Raw genomic sequence first — 17,999 nt, forward strand, 5'->3', positions numbered from 1 at the left:
CCATGGTGTCCAAAAAAGAATTTCAAATTTTCAATAATCTCGCCCACAGAATAGTTTTTAATTTTGCCTCAGACCATTTTCAATGAGCTTTGCATAATGTATATATTTATGTGTTGTTGTCCTACATTGTCTTCTTCTTTTCCTTTCGGCTGCTCCCTTTCAGGGGTCGCCACAGCGAATCATGTGCCTCCATCTAACTCTGTCCTCTGCATCCTCTTCACTCACACCAACTAACTTCATGTCCTCCCTCACTACATCCATAAATCTCCTCTTTGGTCTTCCTCTAGACCTCCTGCCTGGCAGCTCCAACCTCAGCATCCTTCTACCGATATATTCACAGTTTCTCCTCTGAACATGTCCAAACCACCTCAATCTGGCCTCTCTGACTTTATCTCCAAAACATCTAACATGAGCTGTCCCTCTGATGTACTCATTCCTGATCCTGTCCATCCTCGTCACTCCCAAAGAGAACCTCAACATCTTAAGCTCTGCTACCTCCAGCTCTGCCTCCTGTCTTTTCTTCAGTGCAACAGTCTCTAAGCCGAACAACATTGCTGGTCTCACCACCGTCTTGAACACCTTTCCTTTCATTCTCGCTGATACTCTTTTATCACACAACACACCTGACACTTTTCTCCACCCGTTCCAACCTGCCTGCACTCGCCTCTTCACCTCTTTTCCACACTCACCGTTGCTCTGAACCGTTGACCCTAAATACTTAAAGTCCTGCACCTTCTTCACCTCTGCTCCCTGTAACCTCACTGTTCCACCTGGGTCCCTCTCATTCACACACATGTATTCTGTCTTGCTGCGGCTAAGCTTCATTCCTCTGTTTTCCAGAGCAGACCTCCACTTCTCTAGATTTTCCTCCACCTGCTCCCTGCTCTCACTACAAATAACAATGTCATCTGCAAACATCATAGTCCAGGGAGATTCTTGTCTAACCTCATCTGTCAGTCTGTCCATCACCAGAGCAAACAAGAAGGGGCTCAAAGCCGATCCTTGATGCAGACCCACCTCCACCTTGAACTCCTCTGTCACACCTACAGCACACCTCACCACTGTCTTACAGCTCTCATACATGTCCTGCACCACTCTAACATACTTCTCGGCCACTCCAGACGTCCTCATACAATACCACAGCTCCTCTCTCGGCACCCTGTCATACGCTTTTTCTAAATCTACGAAGACACAATGCAACTCCCTATGACCCTCTCTGTACTTCTCCGTCAGCATCCTCAAAGCAAATACTGCATCTGTTGTACTCTTTCTAGGCATGAAACCATATTGCTGCTCACAAATACTCACCTCTGCCCTTAGCCGAGCTTCCACTACTCTTTCCCACAACTTCATTGTGTGACTCATCAGCTTTATTCCTCTGTAGTTGCCACAGCTCTGCACATCTCCCTTGTTCTTAAAAATTGGTACCAGTACACTTTTCCTCCAGTCCTCTGGCATCCTCTCACTCTCCAAGATCTTGTTAAACAAACCAGTCAAAAACTCTACTGCCACCTCTCCTAGACACTTCCATACCTCCACAGGTATGTCATCAGGACCAACTGCCTTTCCACTCTTCATCCTCTTCAATGTCCTCCTCACTTCACTCTTACTAATCTTTGCTACTTCCTGCTTCACAACGGTCATCTCTTCTACTCTTCGTTCCCTTTCATTTTCCTCGTTCATCAACTCTTCAAAGTACTCCTTCCATCTTCCCATCACACTACTGGCACCTGTCAATACATTTCCATCCTTATCTTTAATCACCCTAACCTGCTGCACATCCTTTCCATCTCTATCTCTTTGTCTGGCCAACCTGTACAAATCCACCTCTCCCTCTTTAGTGTCCAACCTAACATACAAGTCCTCATATGCTCTTTGTTTGGCCTTTGCCACCTCTATCTTCACCTTACGCTGTATCTCCCTGTACTCCTGTCTACTCTCTTCAGTCCTCTCAGTGTCCCACTTCTTCTTAGCTAACCTCTTTCTCTGTATACACTCCTGAACTGCCTCGTTCCACCACCAAGTCTCCTTGTCCGCTTTCCTCTTTCCAGATGACACACCGAGTACCCTCCTACCTGTCTCCCTGATCAAATTAGCTGTAGTAGTCCAGTCATCTGGAAGCACCTCCAAACCACCCAGAGTCTGTCTCAGCTCCTCCCTGAAAACTAAACGACATTCTTCCTTTTTCAACTTCCACCACTTCATCCTCTGCTCTGCCTTAGTCCTCCTTATCTTCCTCACCACCAGCATCATTTTACACACCACCATCCTGTGTTGTCTGGCTACACTCTCCCCTACCAATGCTTTACAGTCACTGATCTCTTTCAGATTACAACGTCTACATAAGATGTAGTCTACCTGAGTGCTTCTCCCTCCGCTCTTGTACGTCACCCTATGTTCCTGCCTCTTCTGAAAGAAAGTGTTCACTACAGCCATTTCCATTCTCTTTGCAAAGTCAACCACCATCTGACCTTCTGCGTTCCTGTCCTGAACACCAAACCTGCCCATAACAGTCTCATCACCTCTGTTCCCTTCACCTACATGCCCATTGAAATCTGCACCAATGACAACTCTCTCACCTCTGGGGATGCTCTGCATCACTTCATCTAACTCACTCCAGAATTTCTCCTTCTCTTCTAACTCACATCCTACCTGTGGGGCATAACCACTCACAACATTGAACATCACCCCTTCAACTTCCAGCTTCAGACTCATCAACCTGTCTGATACTCTTTTCACCTCTAGAACATTCCTCACAAAATCCTCTTTCAATATAACTCCTACTCCATTTCTCTTCCTATCTGACCCATGGTAAAACAACTTGAACCCTGCTCCTAAGCTTCTAGCCTTGCTACCTTTCCACCTGGTCTCCTGGACACACAGTATGTCCACCTTCCTTCTCTGCATCATGTCGATCAACTCCCTAGCCTTCCCTGTCATAGTACCAACATTCAAAGTCCCTACTGTCAGTCCTACATTCTTAGCTTTCCTCTTCTCTCTCTGCCTACGAACACACCTTCCTCCTCTTCTTCTTCGTCTTCGACCAACAGTAGTCCAATTTCCACCGGTACCCTGTAGGTCAACAGCACCGGTGGCGGTCGTTGTTAACCCGGGCCCCGACCGATCCGGTATGGAAGCCTTTGTCACGATTCGCATGTTTGATTTGGCATGTGTTTTACGTCGGATGCCCTTCCTGCCACAACCCTCTGCATTTATCCAGACTTGGGACTGGCACAAGAAGACACTGTCTTGTGCCCCCTTGCGGTTGCATTGTCCTGACGTTTTTTTTTAATTGGGTTTGTATTTTCCTTTAACATACAGTTAAAAAATAACTTTACGTACACTTACTCAGCACATACACCAATTATTTTTCCGACCTGGAGGCGATTCAGCATTTCATTCATTTTTAAGCAGTATAGATAATTCCTCATCGTGCTAATCAGGAACAAACTAACTCTCTCTTCACTGTGAGGAAGCAGTTGCTACCATTGTTAGGAAATGTGTTTTTAGAAGGTTTACGTTTTGTAAAAGATCCAATGTAGAAGAGGACAGGAGTTTGGTTTTGGTGGTTCCGCTGTCAAAAAGTGTTGGACAGTGAAATTAAAAACAGTGGTTTTGAAGGATGGAGGCATCTTTAACTGGATCCCAGTTGCTGCTTTCAAAACAACCGTTTTTTTTAAGGTGGAGCTGATAAAAAAAACAAATCAAATTAAAAGCTGCTCATGTTTGATCACGTACAGTTTGTGATCAAATGTTCATATACTGTAAACTTCATGAGCAGCTGTTTGGGTTTAACTTTTGGGTTTAACTATTAATATATCAGCAGTTTAAGAAAGGTGGGCTTAAGTTCAGGCTCAAAGACAGAGACGTCAATCTCTTCTCTTTGTAACTACTCTGCATTTATCTGATTAGCAGCAGTCTTGTATTGGCCCCCGGTGGACTTGTTCTTTGCTCTTTGCTGAGACTGTTTTGGACTTTTAGATGAGGTAAAATGTCTAAAAGCACCTTTGCAATGTGAGATTTGCTTCCAGTTACCTGTTTATACAACTGTGGTTTTGGTGTTTGTCATTTGGCCTCATGACCTAGTTTAAGCCTGTTATCACCAAATTATTCTCTAAGCACCTAATTATGCTTGTTTGCACAATCCTGTTCCCTGAGTTCGGTTTGTCCCTGTTTCTCCCAGCTTCACTTCCTGTTCCAAGCTTTTACTGTGTAGCCCCTCAGCCTCCCTCCTACCTGTCATCCGCCTTGAATATTTTCACCTGTGCCCCTGTCTGCTTAACCCGGCTTTGCTCTCGTTTCCCTGCTAGTTTGTCTTAGTTGTTAACATTGTGTTGTTAACATTGTGTGGTTAACATTGTGTTGTACGCCCTGGACAGCAAGCCCCCGGATCTTTTCTTCATTTGGATTCCTGCTTCTCTGTGCCGTCTGTTCCCTGTATTTGTTCTCATCTGTTTGGTCTGAGGTTTGCTTTTTTCTTGGTCCCTGTTTATCAGCTTCTGCATTACACTTAGTGTATTTAGCCATTTACTGTCCTCCAGGTGGAGAGATTTTCAGTTGCTTTGAAACCTCCTCTTGCTGTCTCCTCAAAAACCTAATACCCTAATTCGTGACACTTGTACACTGAACATATTCTCCTCTTGATTCACAGCCATCGTAACACAAGCCAGGTAGCATTTCCAGAATAAGATGATAACTGAGCTGTCGGCAGCTGCCGATTTGTTGGCATCGCATCATGCAGCGTGTGTTGGCTGTGAGGTCTGGCAGTGTCTGTGGTGCCATTGTTTCCTTCCTTCAAGGCTGCCAAGACTGTGTGTGAGAGAGAGAGAGCGATGGCTGTTTGTATCATCTAATGTTATCAGTTTGCTGGTCCTGCAGTTAAAGCCAGATGTTGGTCAGACATGCGTGTCTACTGCCAATATGACACAAGTAAAGATCAGATCAGTTTCAGCAAAGTTAGTGCAAAACCTGGGGTGAATCCTACTGTAAGGATCTGCCTATGTAGAGGAACAGACATCCAGGTCCAAGCTGAGCTGTGGGAATTTTAACATGTGACACTGGAAAGCTGCAAATTTAGTGATGTGACTGTCAGATGAGAAATAAAATATGGTTTAAATCGTTTCATATACCTTAACATCTCCAGCCACTTGTCATGATAAAGCACTGCACTGTTAAAGGTAAAAAAAAAAAAAAAATGGTATCAGCTTCCCTCCCTCATCCATTTCCTGTGTTTTTTTTTTTCTTTTTTTCCTGCTGCATCCGAACATTTATCAGCCAAGCAACTGGAACTGATTCCTTCCCAAATGTGGTATTAGGTTTTACAAGGTCAGGCAGAGCTGCTGTACGTGTTTTTTTTTTTTTTTTCCTTTGGCAGGAAAGAACAGAAAAATGCTGTACTTGTGGCGAATCGATAAGTTGGACCTGGCTCGGTCCTCAGAGAACAATCCAAGAGGAAAAGACTGAAATCCAAGTGGAAACTGGCTCAGAAGGACCTAAACGGCACATTTTAATGAATGTTCAGAGCCACTCAACCAAACAGTGCACATTGTGGTGACACAGTGAAAAAGTGCACCATGAGGTAACTTGTGATATTTTAGATGCAGCTGAATTCTGTCTGGCAAGAAAAACTGCAGCTGATTTGCTGTAATCATGACTCTCTGGAGGGTGAAGGCAGTGGGTTTGTGCTATTTTAATTCTCACTGGGCAACAGCTGACTTTCAGATTCATGGTTTGTTCTCTGTAATTTAAAGGACGTCACACTGACATTGAACTTTTGGTTCTAGTTTGGGTGGTACATGTAAATTCATGGCATTAAACACGTTAACGTCCCTACATTACAATATCTCTACTTTTAGCTGATAAATGCGTCCAGGTGACATCACTTGGAGGAAACCTCAGTTCAGATGATGTCATCTCGTTGCTCACACTATGGAGGTTGTAAACATGGTCAATCTGCTTTTCCAAAACAGATGACATCATCTACACTAATGAAGGAAAACTCCTCTGGGTGATGTCATCTGGAGGAGTTTTCTTAGCTAGAAGCAGAGAAATATTTTAATACAGGTCAGAGGGATGTTTAAAGGCATCATTGTACATTTACACCCTAAACCAAAGCCGTAGGGAGTAAAGTGAAAATTGGTGAAGTTGTCCTTTAAGTTGAAGACACATTTTGTGTTTTTAAAATCCCATCACTTGTCACATCGTATCCTCCAGCCCCCACAGGTCTAAGATGTGTCTTCACCTCAGCATCAGCTGTCAACGCTGACATTATCTACAACCCCACTTACAAAAAAAATTGGGACGATGTGTAAAACGTAAATAAAAGCAGAATGCAATGATTTGCAAATGTCATCAACCCATATTATATTTACAATAGAACATAAACCACATATCAGATGTTGAAACTTAGACATTTTAACACTTCATGGAAAATATGAGCTCATTTTGTATTTACTGGCAGCAGAGTTTTAGAAAAGTTGGAACACAGGCAACAAATGGCTGTAAAAGTAATCGCCACAAATCAAAAACCAATTGAGGAGCATTTGACAACTAACTAGGTTAATTGGCAACAGGTCAGTAACATGACTGGGTATAAAAGGAGCATTTCAGAGAGACAGAACCTCTCGAATGTGAAGATGGACAGAGGTTCACTAATCTATGACAAATTGTGCCAAAAACCTGTGGAACAATTTCAAACAAAAATGTTCCACAATCTAAAATTGACTTTGAAGATTCCACCATCTGCAGTATATAATATCATCAAAACAGAGAATCAGGAGGAATCTCTGTGAGCAAGGGACAAGGCTGAAGGTCCAAACTGGATGTATGTGATCAGGCAGCACTGCATTACAAACAGGCCTGATTCTCTACTGGACATCACTGCATGGGCTCAGGAAAACTTCCAGAAACCACTGTTCAATCCACAAATGTAAGTTCAAGCTGTATCATGCAAAGAAGAAGCCAGATGTGAACACGATCCAGAAACACCACCACGTTCTCTGGAACCAAAGCTCATTTAAAATGGTCTGAGGTAAAATGGAAAACTGTTCTGTGTTCAGATGAATCAACATTTGATAATGTTTTTGGAAACCATGGACGCCGTGTCCTGTGGAATAAAGAGGACAGGGACCATCCAGCTTGTTATTAGGGGACAGTTCTAACACCTCTGATGGTGTGTGCAGCTTAATGCTGAGAAGTTCAGAGGTTTTACAGCAACGTGTGCTCCCAAGCACAAGTCTTTCAGGGAAGGTCTTGCATATTTCAGCAAGACAATGCTAAACCACATACTGCATCCATCCATGAGTAAGTGTTGACCTGCTTGCAGTCCAGATCTTTCACCAGTAGGAAACATTTGGTGCGTCATAAAACAAAAAATCCGGCAACAAAGGCCCAGAACTGTTGAGCAGCTAGAATCCTGCATCAGACAAGAATGGGACAACATTCCTCTGCTAAACTCCAGCAACTGGTCTCACTTCCCAGACATTTACAGAAAGTTGTTAAAAGAACAGGGGCTGCTACACAATGGTAAACATCAGCTTGTTCCAACTTTTTTGAGATGTGTTGCTGCCATCAAATTTAAAATGAGCTAATATTTTCTGTGAAATGTTAAAATCCCTTAGTTTCAACATCTGATATGTTGTTTATGTTCTATTGTGAATAAAATATGGCTTGATGAGATTTGCAAATCATAGCATTTTGTTTTTATTTATGTTTTACACATCGTCCCAATGTTTTTTGAATTGGGATTGTATAACAGAGCGTCAAATGAATATTAATACTGTAATACAGCTGATTAGCTCTGTTGTATTTGTATCTCGTTCCCTCACAGAATCCATTTTCGATTTATTTCATTAGTGGAGTAATGTTTTCTTTTTCGTACTAACATATGCTGTTTTCTGTTCTGAGTGTCTGACATCAGTGAGAGTTCTCTAGTCTAAAGCTTCTTTTTTTTAAAAAAGTTTTTTCTCTCCACAACAACCTTCCCTGTGGCTTGTGTAAATCCTGTTTGTGCTCTTTTTAGTCCGATAAACCACGTACGTCTGAAACAAAGTGTGTCACGCCAGAATAATGCGCTCAACACTGACATGCGCCGAAATTCTAATGACGTCTTGATTATAGATTTCACCCAGAGGTGATCAGTTGTGAAGTCTGTTTATCCTCTTTTCACCATGACCGCAGTTACAAAGAATCACCAAACTCACCGAGTGTAGCGCATGAGAGAGGCGACACACTTGCAATTCATGTTGCACTAATACTATAGAGGCACACTGTGGATCTGCTCCAGCAACCTGCCTTTCACAGTAAAATTGTTCAAAAATACACTTCTGATATTTGCCTGCTGAAGCCTGAGCTGAGGGCTGAGAGACTGACACAGCGGCGGCAGCAGCCAATCGGCTCTCTCCGCTGTCTCAGCTGTCCAATCGGCAATAGCCCTCCATGGCTTTCATAACCATGTTGTGTTCACTGCATTACATATGTGTATTTTTACACAGAGTGTGCATAATATATCCCCGCTGAATATTTCGTAACATTTCAGCGTTGCCTTTGACTTTGTTTATATTCATAAAACGGCTGTAATCAGGTCATGACTTAGGCCTAGTCTCATTTCCTTGAGGACAAAGCGTCTCGTGGCTAATGCAGGTCTAATTTTCACCCAGTACAGTGATGGTTCCTACAGCTTTCTGTCCTCATTTGAACAGGCTGAAATTCTCATCGTGGCAGCTATTAACCAGCCAATGTTCTGCATAATTTGCAGAGTTCCATGTGTGGTGGAGCATTAAAATATGTGCAGAACTAGAAACTAAATGCATAGACAATTTGCACATATGTAGTGAGTGCAAATAATATCATATATTTACATTTATTTGATATTCAAACCCCAAATAGATGCTTCAAAATATTTTATTCTAAATGTGTGGAAGAAAAGAAAGAAATATTTAAAGTCTTCATATAGAATTTGACTGATGCCCAGTGGGATGAATGTCCAGTCATTAGTCACAAGGTCTGCATTAAAGAAATAGCTCAACACATATAAAATGCCCCTGTTGGAAAATAACTGAGACGACTGAGTTCACTGTCTTTACTGTAAATATGAAGCTAGGAGTCTGTTTGGCACCTTTGTTTGATCACTGGCTTCACTTCATGCTATAAGCTTAAGCGGCTCCAAGCTAGAGCTTCGTGTTCACCCTGGATTTGTTTAAGAGTGTTGAACGTCTCTTCTTTTTCTAAATAATAAGTCCAGCCTGAACTCAAAGGACCTTTGTTAAGAGCTATTTGCATAAGAAATACATATGGGAATGATAAAGTGAAACAATGCACATCCTGCATTAGCTATTACTATTTACAAAAACAGACTTACTACAAATTAAAAAAATACATGGAATCTTACTTCCAGTAGTTTTACTGTCTGAAGGTCTGTAGTACTCACGGGCCTCCACCAGGTGGCGATGCAGCACAGCCTTTGAATCCTGACAGTTGACTGGGGACGTTATGTAAAAGTCAAATTTCTCTGAAGTCACTTTCTGACCTCCTGTGGACTGTCACGTCCCTCCAGAGCTCTGTGGGGGGAATGTGTGTCTGTCAGGGTGGGACAGCTCTGAGAGACTTTTAAAGCTTGAGTGTTCTCTGCTCGAGATGCCCATCGCACCCATAAAGCTGCCTTCACATCCACCCAAAAGTCCATTTACCTCTGTCAGTGCAAGTCCTTGCAAAAGCATCATATTTCCAATTATGCCACAGTTTTAGCACCATGAGAATGTGTTCTTAAGGTAAAAAAAAGGGTTGCAATAGCCAGATATTACTGACCTTTGACCTCCGCTGGTATAATTAAAGCCTTTGTACGTGTTACATCTCTAACGCTTTGTTTACTGCTTCGTCTGTGTTACATGTAATTCTGACTCGATTTGCAAATGGCATGAAGGGGCCACACCTTTCCTATTCCTCCGCGTGCAATACATATCCTACCTGGAGGATTGCTATGGCAACAGGTTGCCAGTGGCGACGGGGTACCACTACATCCCTGTGGTCTGCAGGGATGCGCCGCGCGTCAGGACGAGCAGGAGGGGGGGTGAGAACCCGAGCACCGAGCAGCAGAGGGTGAGGTCTGCACGGCTCAGTCAGCAAAAAACGGAAGCGAAAAGCTCTGCGAGGCGTTTTCCGTCGCTGCTGTTTGGTGTTTCGCTGAAAGAAAACAGAATCGTGGGATCCGCCGGAATGAAGAGCTGCCGCTGACGGAGGTTCTGCAGCTCCTCCGATTACAACAGGTTAGTGTTGTCACTTTCACCTGCAGCTCACGCGGCCACTCTGTGTGTTTTTTTTTTTCCCCCTCTCATTTCATATTTCATCGTTAGATGTTTGTTTTGCGCTGTTAGGGTTGGAAATAAAGGCGCCGTCATACGCACCGGACAGGAAAAGATCGTCTGCTGGACGCGTTTTATGAAGCATCCACGTGTGGACTAAGGTCGAGCTGTGGTTCATCCACCTCCATAAAGCCAATAATCAGCTAGATTCTCACGAAGCTTTATTGAAATGGCGGCTTCTCATTTAGTGTTGTTCCCTGCGTTGGACTGCGGGTCCTTTGGACCTTGGGTCACAGTTGGATGGATGAGGCAAATTAGACACCATCAATACTATGTACTATCATAGTCAGCTCTCGTTTTCATAAGCCTGTCGATGACTGATTGAATCATATCCACCGCCAAGCGTTGCATTTTCTAGATATAAGAACCAACAAAGTGTACAAAATTACAGCTGGTTTGATTATTTTAATTAGAGGCTCAAATAATAGTTATTTAAATGTTTTAAGTGCAGTAATTTTAGTGCAGTTTCAGATGTCTGATGGGCTTAAAAAGGTTTAGTTGACACTTATCTACACAATATAGGGCATGTAGTAAAATACAACGTGGAACTGTGAAGTTAAAACTGAGGTTACAGCATTAACGTATGTGTAAGATCAACATTTGTACTGTGCTTGTATTCACCTCATTAAGTCCAGTAATTCCACTAAAGAATTTCATTCCACCTCCTCTCATGCCTTTGAAATGATCTATTAGCTATAATCACCACACACACACACACACACACACACACACACACACACACACACACACACACTCTCACAGTGCCACAGCTTAGATCAACTTTTCAATCTAACTGGATTCATTCTAAAGTTGGCTCACTGTCCTTTTCCCACTTCTTTTGCTTGTGTGTGTGACATTGATTCTCTCCTCAACACATCAACCATCATTGATTTTCTACAGTTGCTTATAACTTACGCACTTACTTAATTCTGCTTCTCCCTCTGTGTCTGTCACTGAGAATCTTTTTGCACGCTACAGAAGCTGCGGATGCTCGAAGTGTGAACCGCTACACTGATAATATGAGCTTGATCTCTTGTATGAATGGAAAGTGGATCTTTTTCTTAAGTTGAAATGTTCGGTGGATCTGTGTGGGGCTGCTGTCAAGGCTCCGACTACTTGTAGAGCTGCTGCTGATGTAATTGTTGGGAGTCTTTAAAGTGGTTTCTGGCTCACAGTGCTAACACTCTGTAGCCTCACCGTGTTACTGGAGAACAGGGATTATGGTTTGACAGTAAACACTGAGAAAAGCAGCCCCCTTTTGGAAATCATTTTTTTTCTCAGTGAAGGCAAAGAATCGCTGCTGTGAAATATCATTTTTGAGTTTTAAGTGTGATGGATTACAGGCTGCAGATCAGCAAGGCCGGGATTAAGGCTGCTCCCTCGGAGTCTGTCCTACAGATTTAAAAACCTTTTTTTTTTTTTTGCCACAAAGAGACTGCTTCTGCCAGTCTCATCTTCCAACACATCCACCACCGCTCCCTAACCATGTGATTGTCAGGCACTGTGACGGCTCTTCGTGCTCGTAGAAGCGTATCCAAAGCCCAAAAAGATTTGGGTTTCCAGCATTTCGTGGAGGTGACTGGTAATCTGCGTGAAGATGACTGGGTGGGGCCATTTAAGCAAAGTTATCCAGGGCCACACTGCAGACTCTGGGCCTTATTTGCATGGTTTTGACTCGGTACAATTTCACAAACTAACAAAAGTGCTGATCTGGTGATGCAGCCGCATCAGGTCCAATAAGGGAAGCAGCACAAGACATCAGACAATAAGAATAAATGTCATTAATAAATTGAAAGCTCTAATTCGTATGTTAATATTATGATCAAGTGTCAAATGACCTAATCTCTCCTTGAGCCTGGGTCAATTAAAAGAAAACGTGTCCCCCAGACACAGACAACCGCCCTCCATTTCTAACTGGTCTGTTTGATGTGACCTCACGTCTGTTTTTGAAAATTTGAGTGTGTTTTTGGTCATTTGATGTCCATTACATTTCCTGGACATTTAGTATGTGACTTTGGTTGTTTTGTGTCTATTTTTGCCTGTGTTTGCCACGTTTGAAAAGTTTTAGGTTGCTGGCAATTTCAAAGTCATTCTGCATCTCTTGGGGGTTGTTGTGCTTTTCATTTGTGTCTGTTACCTGAGCTCTTTCAAACAGGAACTATAAACAATAACGTTAAAGGCTTTGGCCCCTGAGACCCCTGACCCTATATATGTATGAAACATGCTGTTCTCTTGGCTTTGACCTACTGTATTTGTACTGTTGGACCCTTTTTAATTGCCAATCGTCACACAATCTGCAGATGTTTTGCTTCATTTAGATCCCTAACTCCCAACCTATAGAACAAGAGAGGAATATAAAAAGTTGTTGTAAGCCAGAAAACAGATGGTCTTGCAATCGCCTCATCAATTCCAGCACCAACTAGTTTTCAGTTGTAGAAACATAATAACTGAACAGCCAATTTGATTTTTTTGCTGGTTGTGTTCTAGCAGGTAACTTTCTGCCTCTCAGTAGGTTCAGTATATTTATTATCATCCATAAGTCTGACAATGAGGTCACCAATGTTGGTCATCACACCACCTAATGGGCCATTATCAGTTCTTATTAGCACATAATTGTGGCTCAGTAGGCAGCCTTCTGCCTTCTGGTAGGGTGTTATCATACGCTATATTGCACCCAACTGTTGTTGTCCTAGTTACAATAATAAACACGGAGCTACAACCTTTGTTAGGTGGAGGCACAAATACCACCGGGTTGGGTTGAGGCACTAAAACATCCTCCTTAGGTTTAGAGAAAGGTCATTATTTGGGTTGAATTAGTGATGGAAAGACTTTTACTGTCAGTTTCAAAGTGGAAGATAAAGTCAAAGTCTTCTGCTCCATCCTTCTCCCTAAGTGGACTCCTGCTTCGGTCATAGTGTCCGTAAAAGAATAATCAAAGGAAAATATTAAATCTGAGGCTGGGTTTGTGGCAATCATTGGGTGAGGCGTTGCTCAGCAGAGGAAACAGCAGCTGCCCTCGTGTATCAAACGGTTAAGCCTGAATGACCAAAACCTGTAAACAAACTAACCTAACCACCTGTAGAGTCTATGCACAGCCTGCATAACATGTAGTATCAGCGCAGTACAGTATTTTGCATTCACATAATTATCACTTTCTGTAACATTTGCTCCCTAGTTGCAGTTAAGTATTGTGAATCTGGGTTTGGCGCTTATAGGGAAAAACACTCTCCATAGACATGTTCACAAGCAGATTACAGTGATGCAGCCCATTTAATTCACCCTGTACTATAAGTTCAAAACAAGCTTAAGCTGAAGCCAGAGCTTCATGTGTCTACTCACACACATCCTTCCCCGCAGGGAACTGCATAGTTAAAACAGCTACGTGTGGGTGTGTATGCTTCAATGTGTGTGGTGTATGCAACTGTGTGCACCACAGATTTCCCCCCAGGGACAATATGCATCAAATTAATCACATGAACTAATATTCTTCTGTCTGTTAATTACCTTTTTACAATAAAATAATCCGTTGCATTTTGCAGCCGAAGCGCAGCTGCCTCACAGGTGGACGGTTGTGTGTTTGTTAATTAGTGACTCTAAATTCCCTGTAGATGTGAATGTGAGTGTAAATGGTTGTTTGTCTGTGTATGTCTCTCTGTGCTGGTCCTGAGACAGACTGGAGACCTGTCCAGAGTGGACCCCTCCTCTCGTCCTAGGATAAGAGGCTACAGAAAATGGATGGATGGGTGGATTTCTCAACAGACCATACTTTTTTTTGCTTATTAACAAAATACATCTATAATATTTGCTACCCCTCTTTCAGGGTCTCAGGGGCACTGGAGCTGATCCCACCTATCAATAGGCGATGATAGATTAGCATCATGCATGTCTTTGGACTGTGGGAGGAAACCCTGTGGAAACCCATTAAAGCACGGAGTGAACATGCAAACTCACCCTTAAAGTTTCAACTTGCTCTTTATGGCTTTAGTTTAGGGTGTAAATGTACATTAATGCTTTTAAACTTCTCTCGGACTTTCCTATATTAAAATATTTCTCCAAGAAATTCCTCCAGATGACATCACCCAGCGGAGTTTTTCTTTATTAGGCGTTCAAGTGATGGGACGTTTTATGGCCTTTATGTACATTTACTACCCAAACTAGAACCAAAAGAAGCAAGTTCAGAACCAGTGAAGGCATCTAGAACTGCTTTCACTTGATTCAGTGATGATTTTGAACATAATTACCATTATATAGTCAAGGAAGTAATTTTAAAGTTTTTGTCTGATTTCATGAGCAATGGATTATCTGGTTCTTTATACTCAGATTTAGTGATAAGTCCGAAGGGGCTGAATGTGCATTGCTGGATTTAATGGAAAGTTTTACTTCCTTATAGTAGTGTGAGTCCATCTGAGGCTGGATTAACCTGCCAGAAGGTCCTGGAGCAAAGATAAAATTCTGGGCTGTGCACTTTCTGTTGTACCAGGGCGCAGGTTTGCTGCTTGGTAACTGGATTATAGAATGAGTCTGGTGTTATTCTATATGTATTTTCTGTCAACAAATCACACACAAATACCAACGTTATGTTTTCGGCCTTCTTTCAATACTTGTTGGCTTCCCTGTCTGTGCAGCTCAGCTCAAAGATCCCAGGTTCCGGTAGTAAAAAGTCACAAAAATATGGTTTTATTTAAAAGAAGGCAACATTTTTAATAACGTTGGCTCCTGTAGTATCAGGAAATGGTGCATTTGTTTTATACTATCTTCAGCCATCGATGATGACGGAAGATGAAGGAACCGCGTAACCGAGTGCAACAGTGTGGCTGCAGCCTCTGTCAGCTTGTTTGTATTCATGCCTCGTGCATATAACCTTGTCTGAGAGGAGAAATTCATTTTCTCTTCATGCATGACAATGTTTAAAAGAAGATTTTGCCAATGAATATAAATTGCTGATGCAGACTGGCTGGCGGATTCACATTAGTCATTGGAGACAGGGTTGGGAATTTCAGGAAAGCAGTGTGTGGTTTAACGATGCCACTGACATATCTACATCCAATAAATGTGTAACTAAACCTCACAAGTGCCAATTCAAATCCCCTGAGCTGCTCGAAGTAAAGGCCGCAGGATTCCCTTGAGCCTTCTTTACTCAGGCAGCAGGCGTTTGGCGTAAGGATCCCGAAATAAACTCATCTGTCAGACACGCTTTCCTCGCCTGAGACACTTTTACTTTTCTTGCTGTCATCTATTTAAAGTCTCCAGATTTGTGTCTCTTTCAGCTTCTACGATTACAAAAGTTGATCGGTTGTTTTGCAGTTTCATCTGTCAAGCTGCACGTGAGCTACAGCATTTAAATGCATTTGCTTGATTCCCACACAGGTCTCGTCCACTGAGCCCGTCTTCACTTGCAAAATCTTTCAGCAAACGACAAAGAGCTGGAGCCCAGACGATCAAGCATGGATGTGCCCAGGATGGCTGAGGGCCTCTTCAGCAGCACGCTGTCCTCGTCGGGCGGAGGCCACCACGTGCCTTCCTACCTGACGCTGGAGCAGAAGGCAGCCTTCGTCTTCGTGCTGCTGCTCTTCATCTTCCTGGCCCTGCTCATCGTGCGCTGCTTCCGCATCCTGCTGGACCCCTACCGCAGCATGCCCTCATCCAACTGGACAGATCACACGGAGAAGGACACATTTGACTACCGCATCGTCTGAGGAGCCTGGAGGTGGGAGGGCACAAATTAGAAAAAAAAACAAAAAAACTAATTCAACAAAAAAAGGCTGGTTTGATGCTGAAAGAGCACTTTGGCCCTAAAAAAAAATGACTGCCAATTCACCAGGAAAACAGCTTTCAGGAAGTCCTGAATATTCAGACGAAGAAGAGTTTTGATGAAGGACTGTGGTCAAATTTAGCAGAAACCTGAAATCAACAGCTTCTCCCTGCCAAATCAAAAAATTCTCGACTATAACAAGACAACTAGAACTATGCTATGACGATTATTGATCCAACTACCACGACCGAGTGATGCGCCTGAGCCAGTTAGGGTTGACATTACTCCCTCCCCCCTGCCATTAGTTCATATGTGGACTACCTCGTTCGTCCTCCATCTCACGTGTGGAAGTATTGTTTAGCATCTCACACAGGGTCAAATATCTTCCTCTGAGGTCCAAACCAGTTGGATCATGACAGTGTTTACATGTTCTCATGTTTACGCCCCCAGATTTTTAAATGATAATGTAGACAATCAGTGTTTAAAATCGTGCGAAGTGGAAAAAAAAAAAACATTTTGCAGAATAGATAGTGGAGGTCACTGAGGATATTTGTTTTTAAGCGTATTTTGTCCTAATTTGTGGACAGTCATTAGAGGTCCGAAAGCATTCGTGTGACTGTTAAGAGGAATGTAATGCCTTATGTCTTTGTAAGATGGTCATTGCCTTCTAGAGAATAAGGTAATAATAATCATAAAGGATTATCATAAGGATGTGATAATGGAAAAGTTCTCCCTTTAATGTTTTGGAATCGTTTGGACAGATAGATGCCAGCAGCAAGTGAATATGACTGTGTGTGTGTGTGTGTGTGTGTGTGTGTGTGTGTGAGAGCCTTAAACATTTTGTCCTTGATGGTTGATGTCAGCAACCAAAAGAGGTATTGAAGAAAAAACTAAAATACATTTACTGTGCTGTACTGTGTGCCTAATTTAAAAAACAAAAACATTTAGAGGCTGATGTTTTAGAAAAAAGAATGAAAGTGGGTTGATATTTTTTGTCGTGTGTGTGTGTGTGTGTGTGTGTGGCACCCGTTTATTTAAACAGCATTTTACTGCCTGCAGGTGGTATATTGACAGTTGGTATGCCAGGTCTGCAGAGTGTTGATACTGAAGATGATGATTCATTTTCACATCAAACCCTTTATAAACTGATGTTGTGGCTCTTTTGTTGGGCACCTTTTCAACTGTGCGCCTTATAGTGTAGATTGTTTACAGTATCGTAGGTAGCAGAGACACTGGAAATCCGCCAGTCGCTGACGAGGCAGTGTCTTTGCACTTTACAGAGATGTCATACGACCCGCAAAAAAAAAAAAGAAGAAAGATTTACCATTCCCCGATTTTTAGTTCCTGCCGGGACAGGAAGTGAGCTGTGACCCTCTCGACAATACATGATGCTCTTGTGGTTTGATGCGGCCTTTTCCTACCCATCGCAGATGTTGCGGTGTTGTCCTATGGTGGTGATGTGTGTGTGTGTTTTTCTTTTGTTCTGCATGTAAATCTTCTCCGTGCATGATAAGTGGTGAAGTGCTTAAACCCTGATGTTGTAGCTGTGGGTCAGTTGCTCAAGCGGCTATGTGCTGTCTGTACTGGAGACTTTTGGTTTTCTGTTTTTCTGCCTGGATCTGCTGTTGTTTTTGTAATAAAAAAAAAAAAATGATCACAGTGCACAGATTCCTCTTTAAAATGTGTTTTATTTCGTGAAGTTCGTTTGCCAGGAGATAAAGTGGCAGGTGGTAAGGACACAAATATAGATTAGGAAACTGTTCTGCAAGCCACCCTGCCCTTTGTCTCGGCAGCCACATGCCCCGAAGGCCCCAACGCATTTGGTGTCTCAACTGAACACCACCCCCTCCACACACACATCATCCCCAGACTGGAAGCCTGGGCTCCTC

At 42.7% G+C, this 17,999-nt stretch overlaps 1 protein-coding gene across 2 annotated transcripts in view; it reads left to right on the forward strand.

The window, feature by feature from the left end:
- LOC137129914 (cortexin-3) overlaps nt 1–17,764 on the forward strand; it is a 32,531-nt gene extending 14,767 nt beyond the window's left edge. The window contains exons 1-2 of one of the 2 annotated variants that reach the window (XM_067509357.1): nt 9,988–10,262; nt 15,726–17,764. In XM_067509357.1, coding sequence (XP_067365458.1) covers nt 15,803–16,054 — 252 coding nt within the window. In that variant the 5' untranslated portion in view covers nt 9,988–10,262; nt 15,726–15,802 and the 3' untranslated portion in view covers nt 16,055–17,764. Of the gene's footprint in view, nt 1–9,987; nt 10,263–15,725 lie in introns of those variants that run through there. The other variant, XM_067509359.1, reaches the window with a different exon arrangement.
- The last annotated feature ends 235 nt before the right edge of the window (nt 17,765–17,999 follow it).

The sequence above is a fragment of the Channa argus genome, chromosome 7, assembly GCF_033026475.1.
Source record: "Channa argus isolate prfri chromosome 7, Channa argus male v1.0, whole genome shotgun sequence".
Lineage (NCBI taxonomy): Eukaryota > Metazoa > Chordata > Actinopteri > Anabantiformes > Channidae > Channa > Channa argus.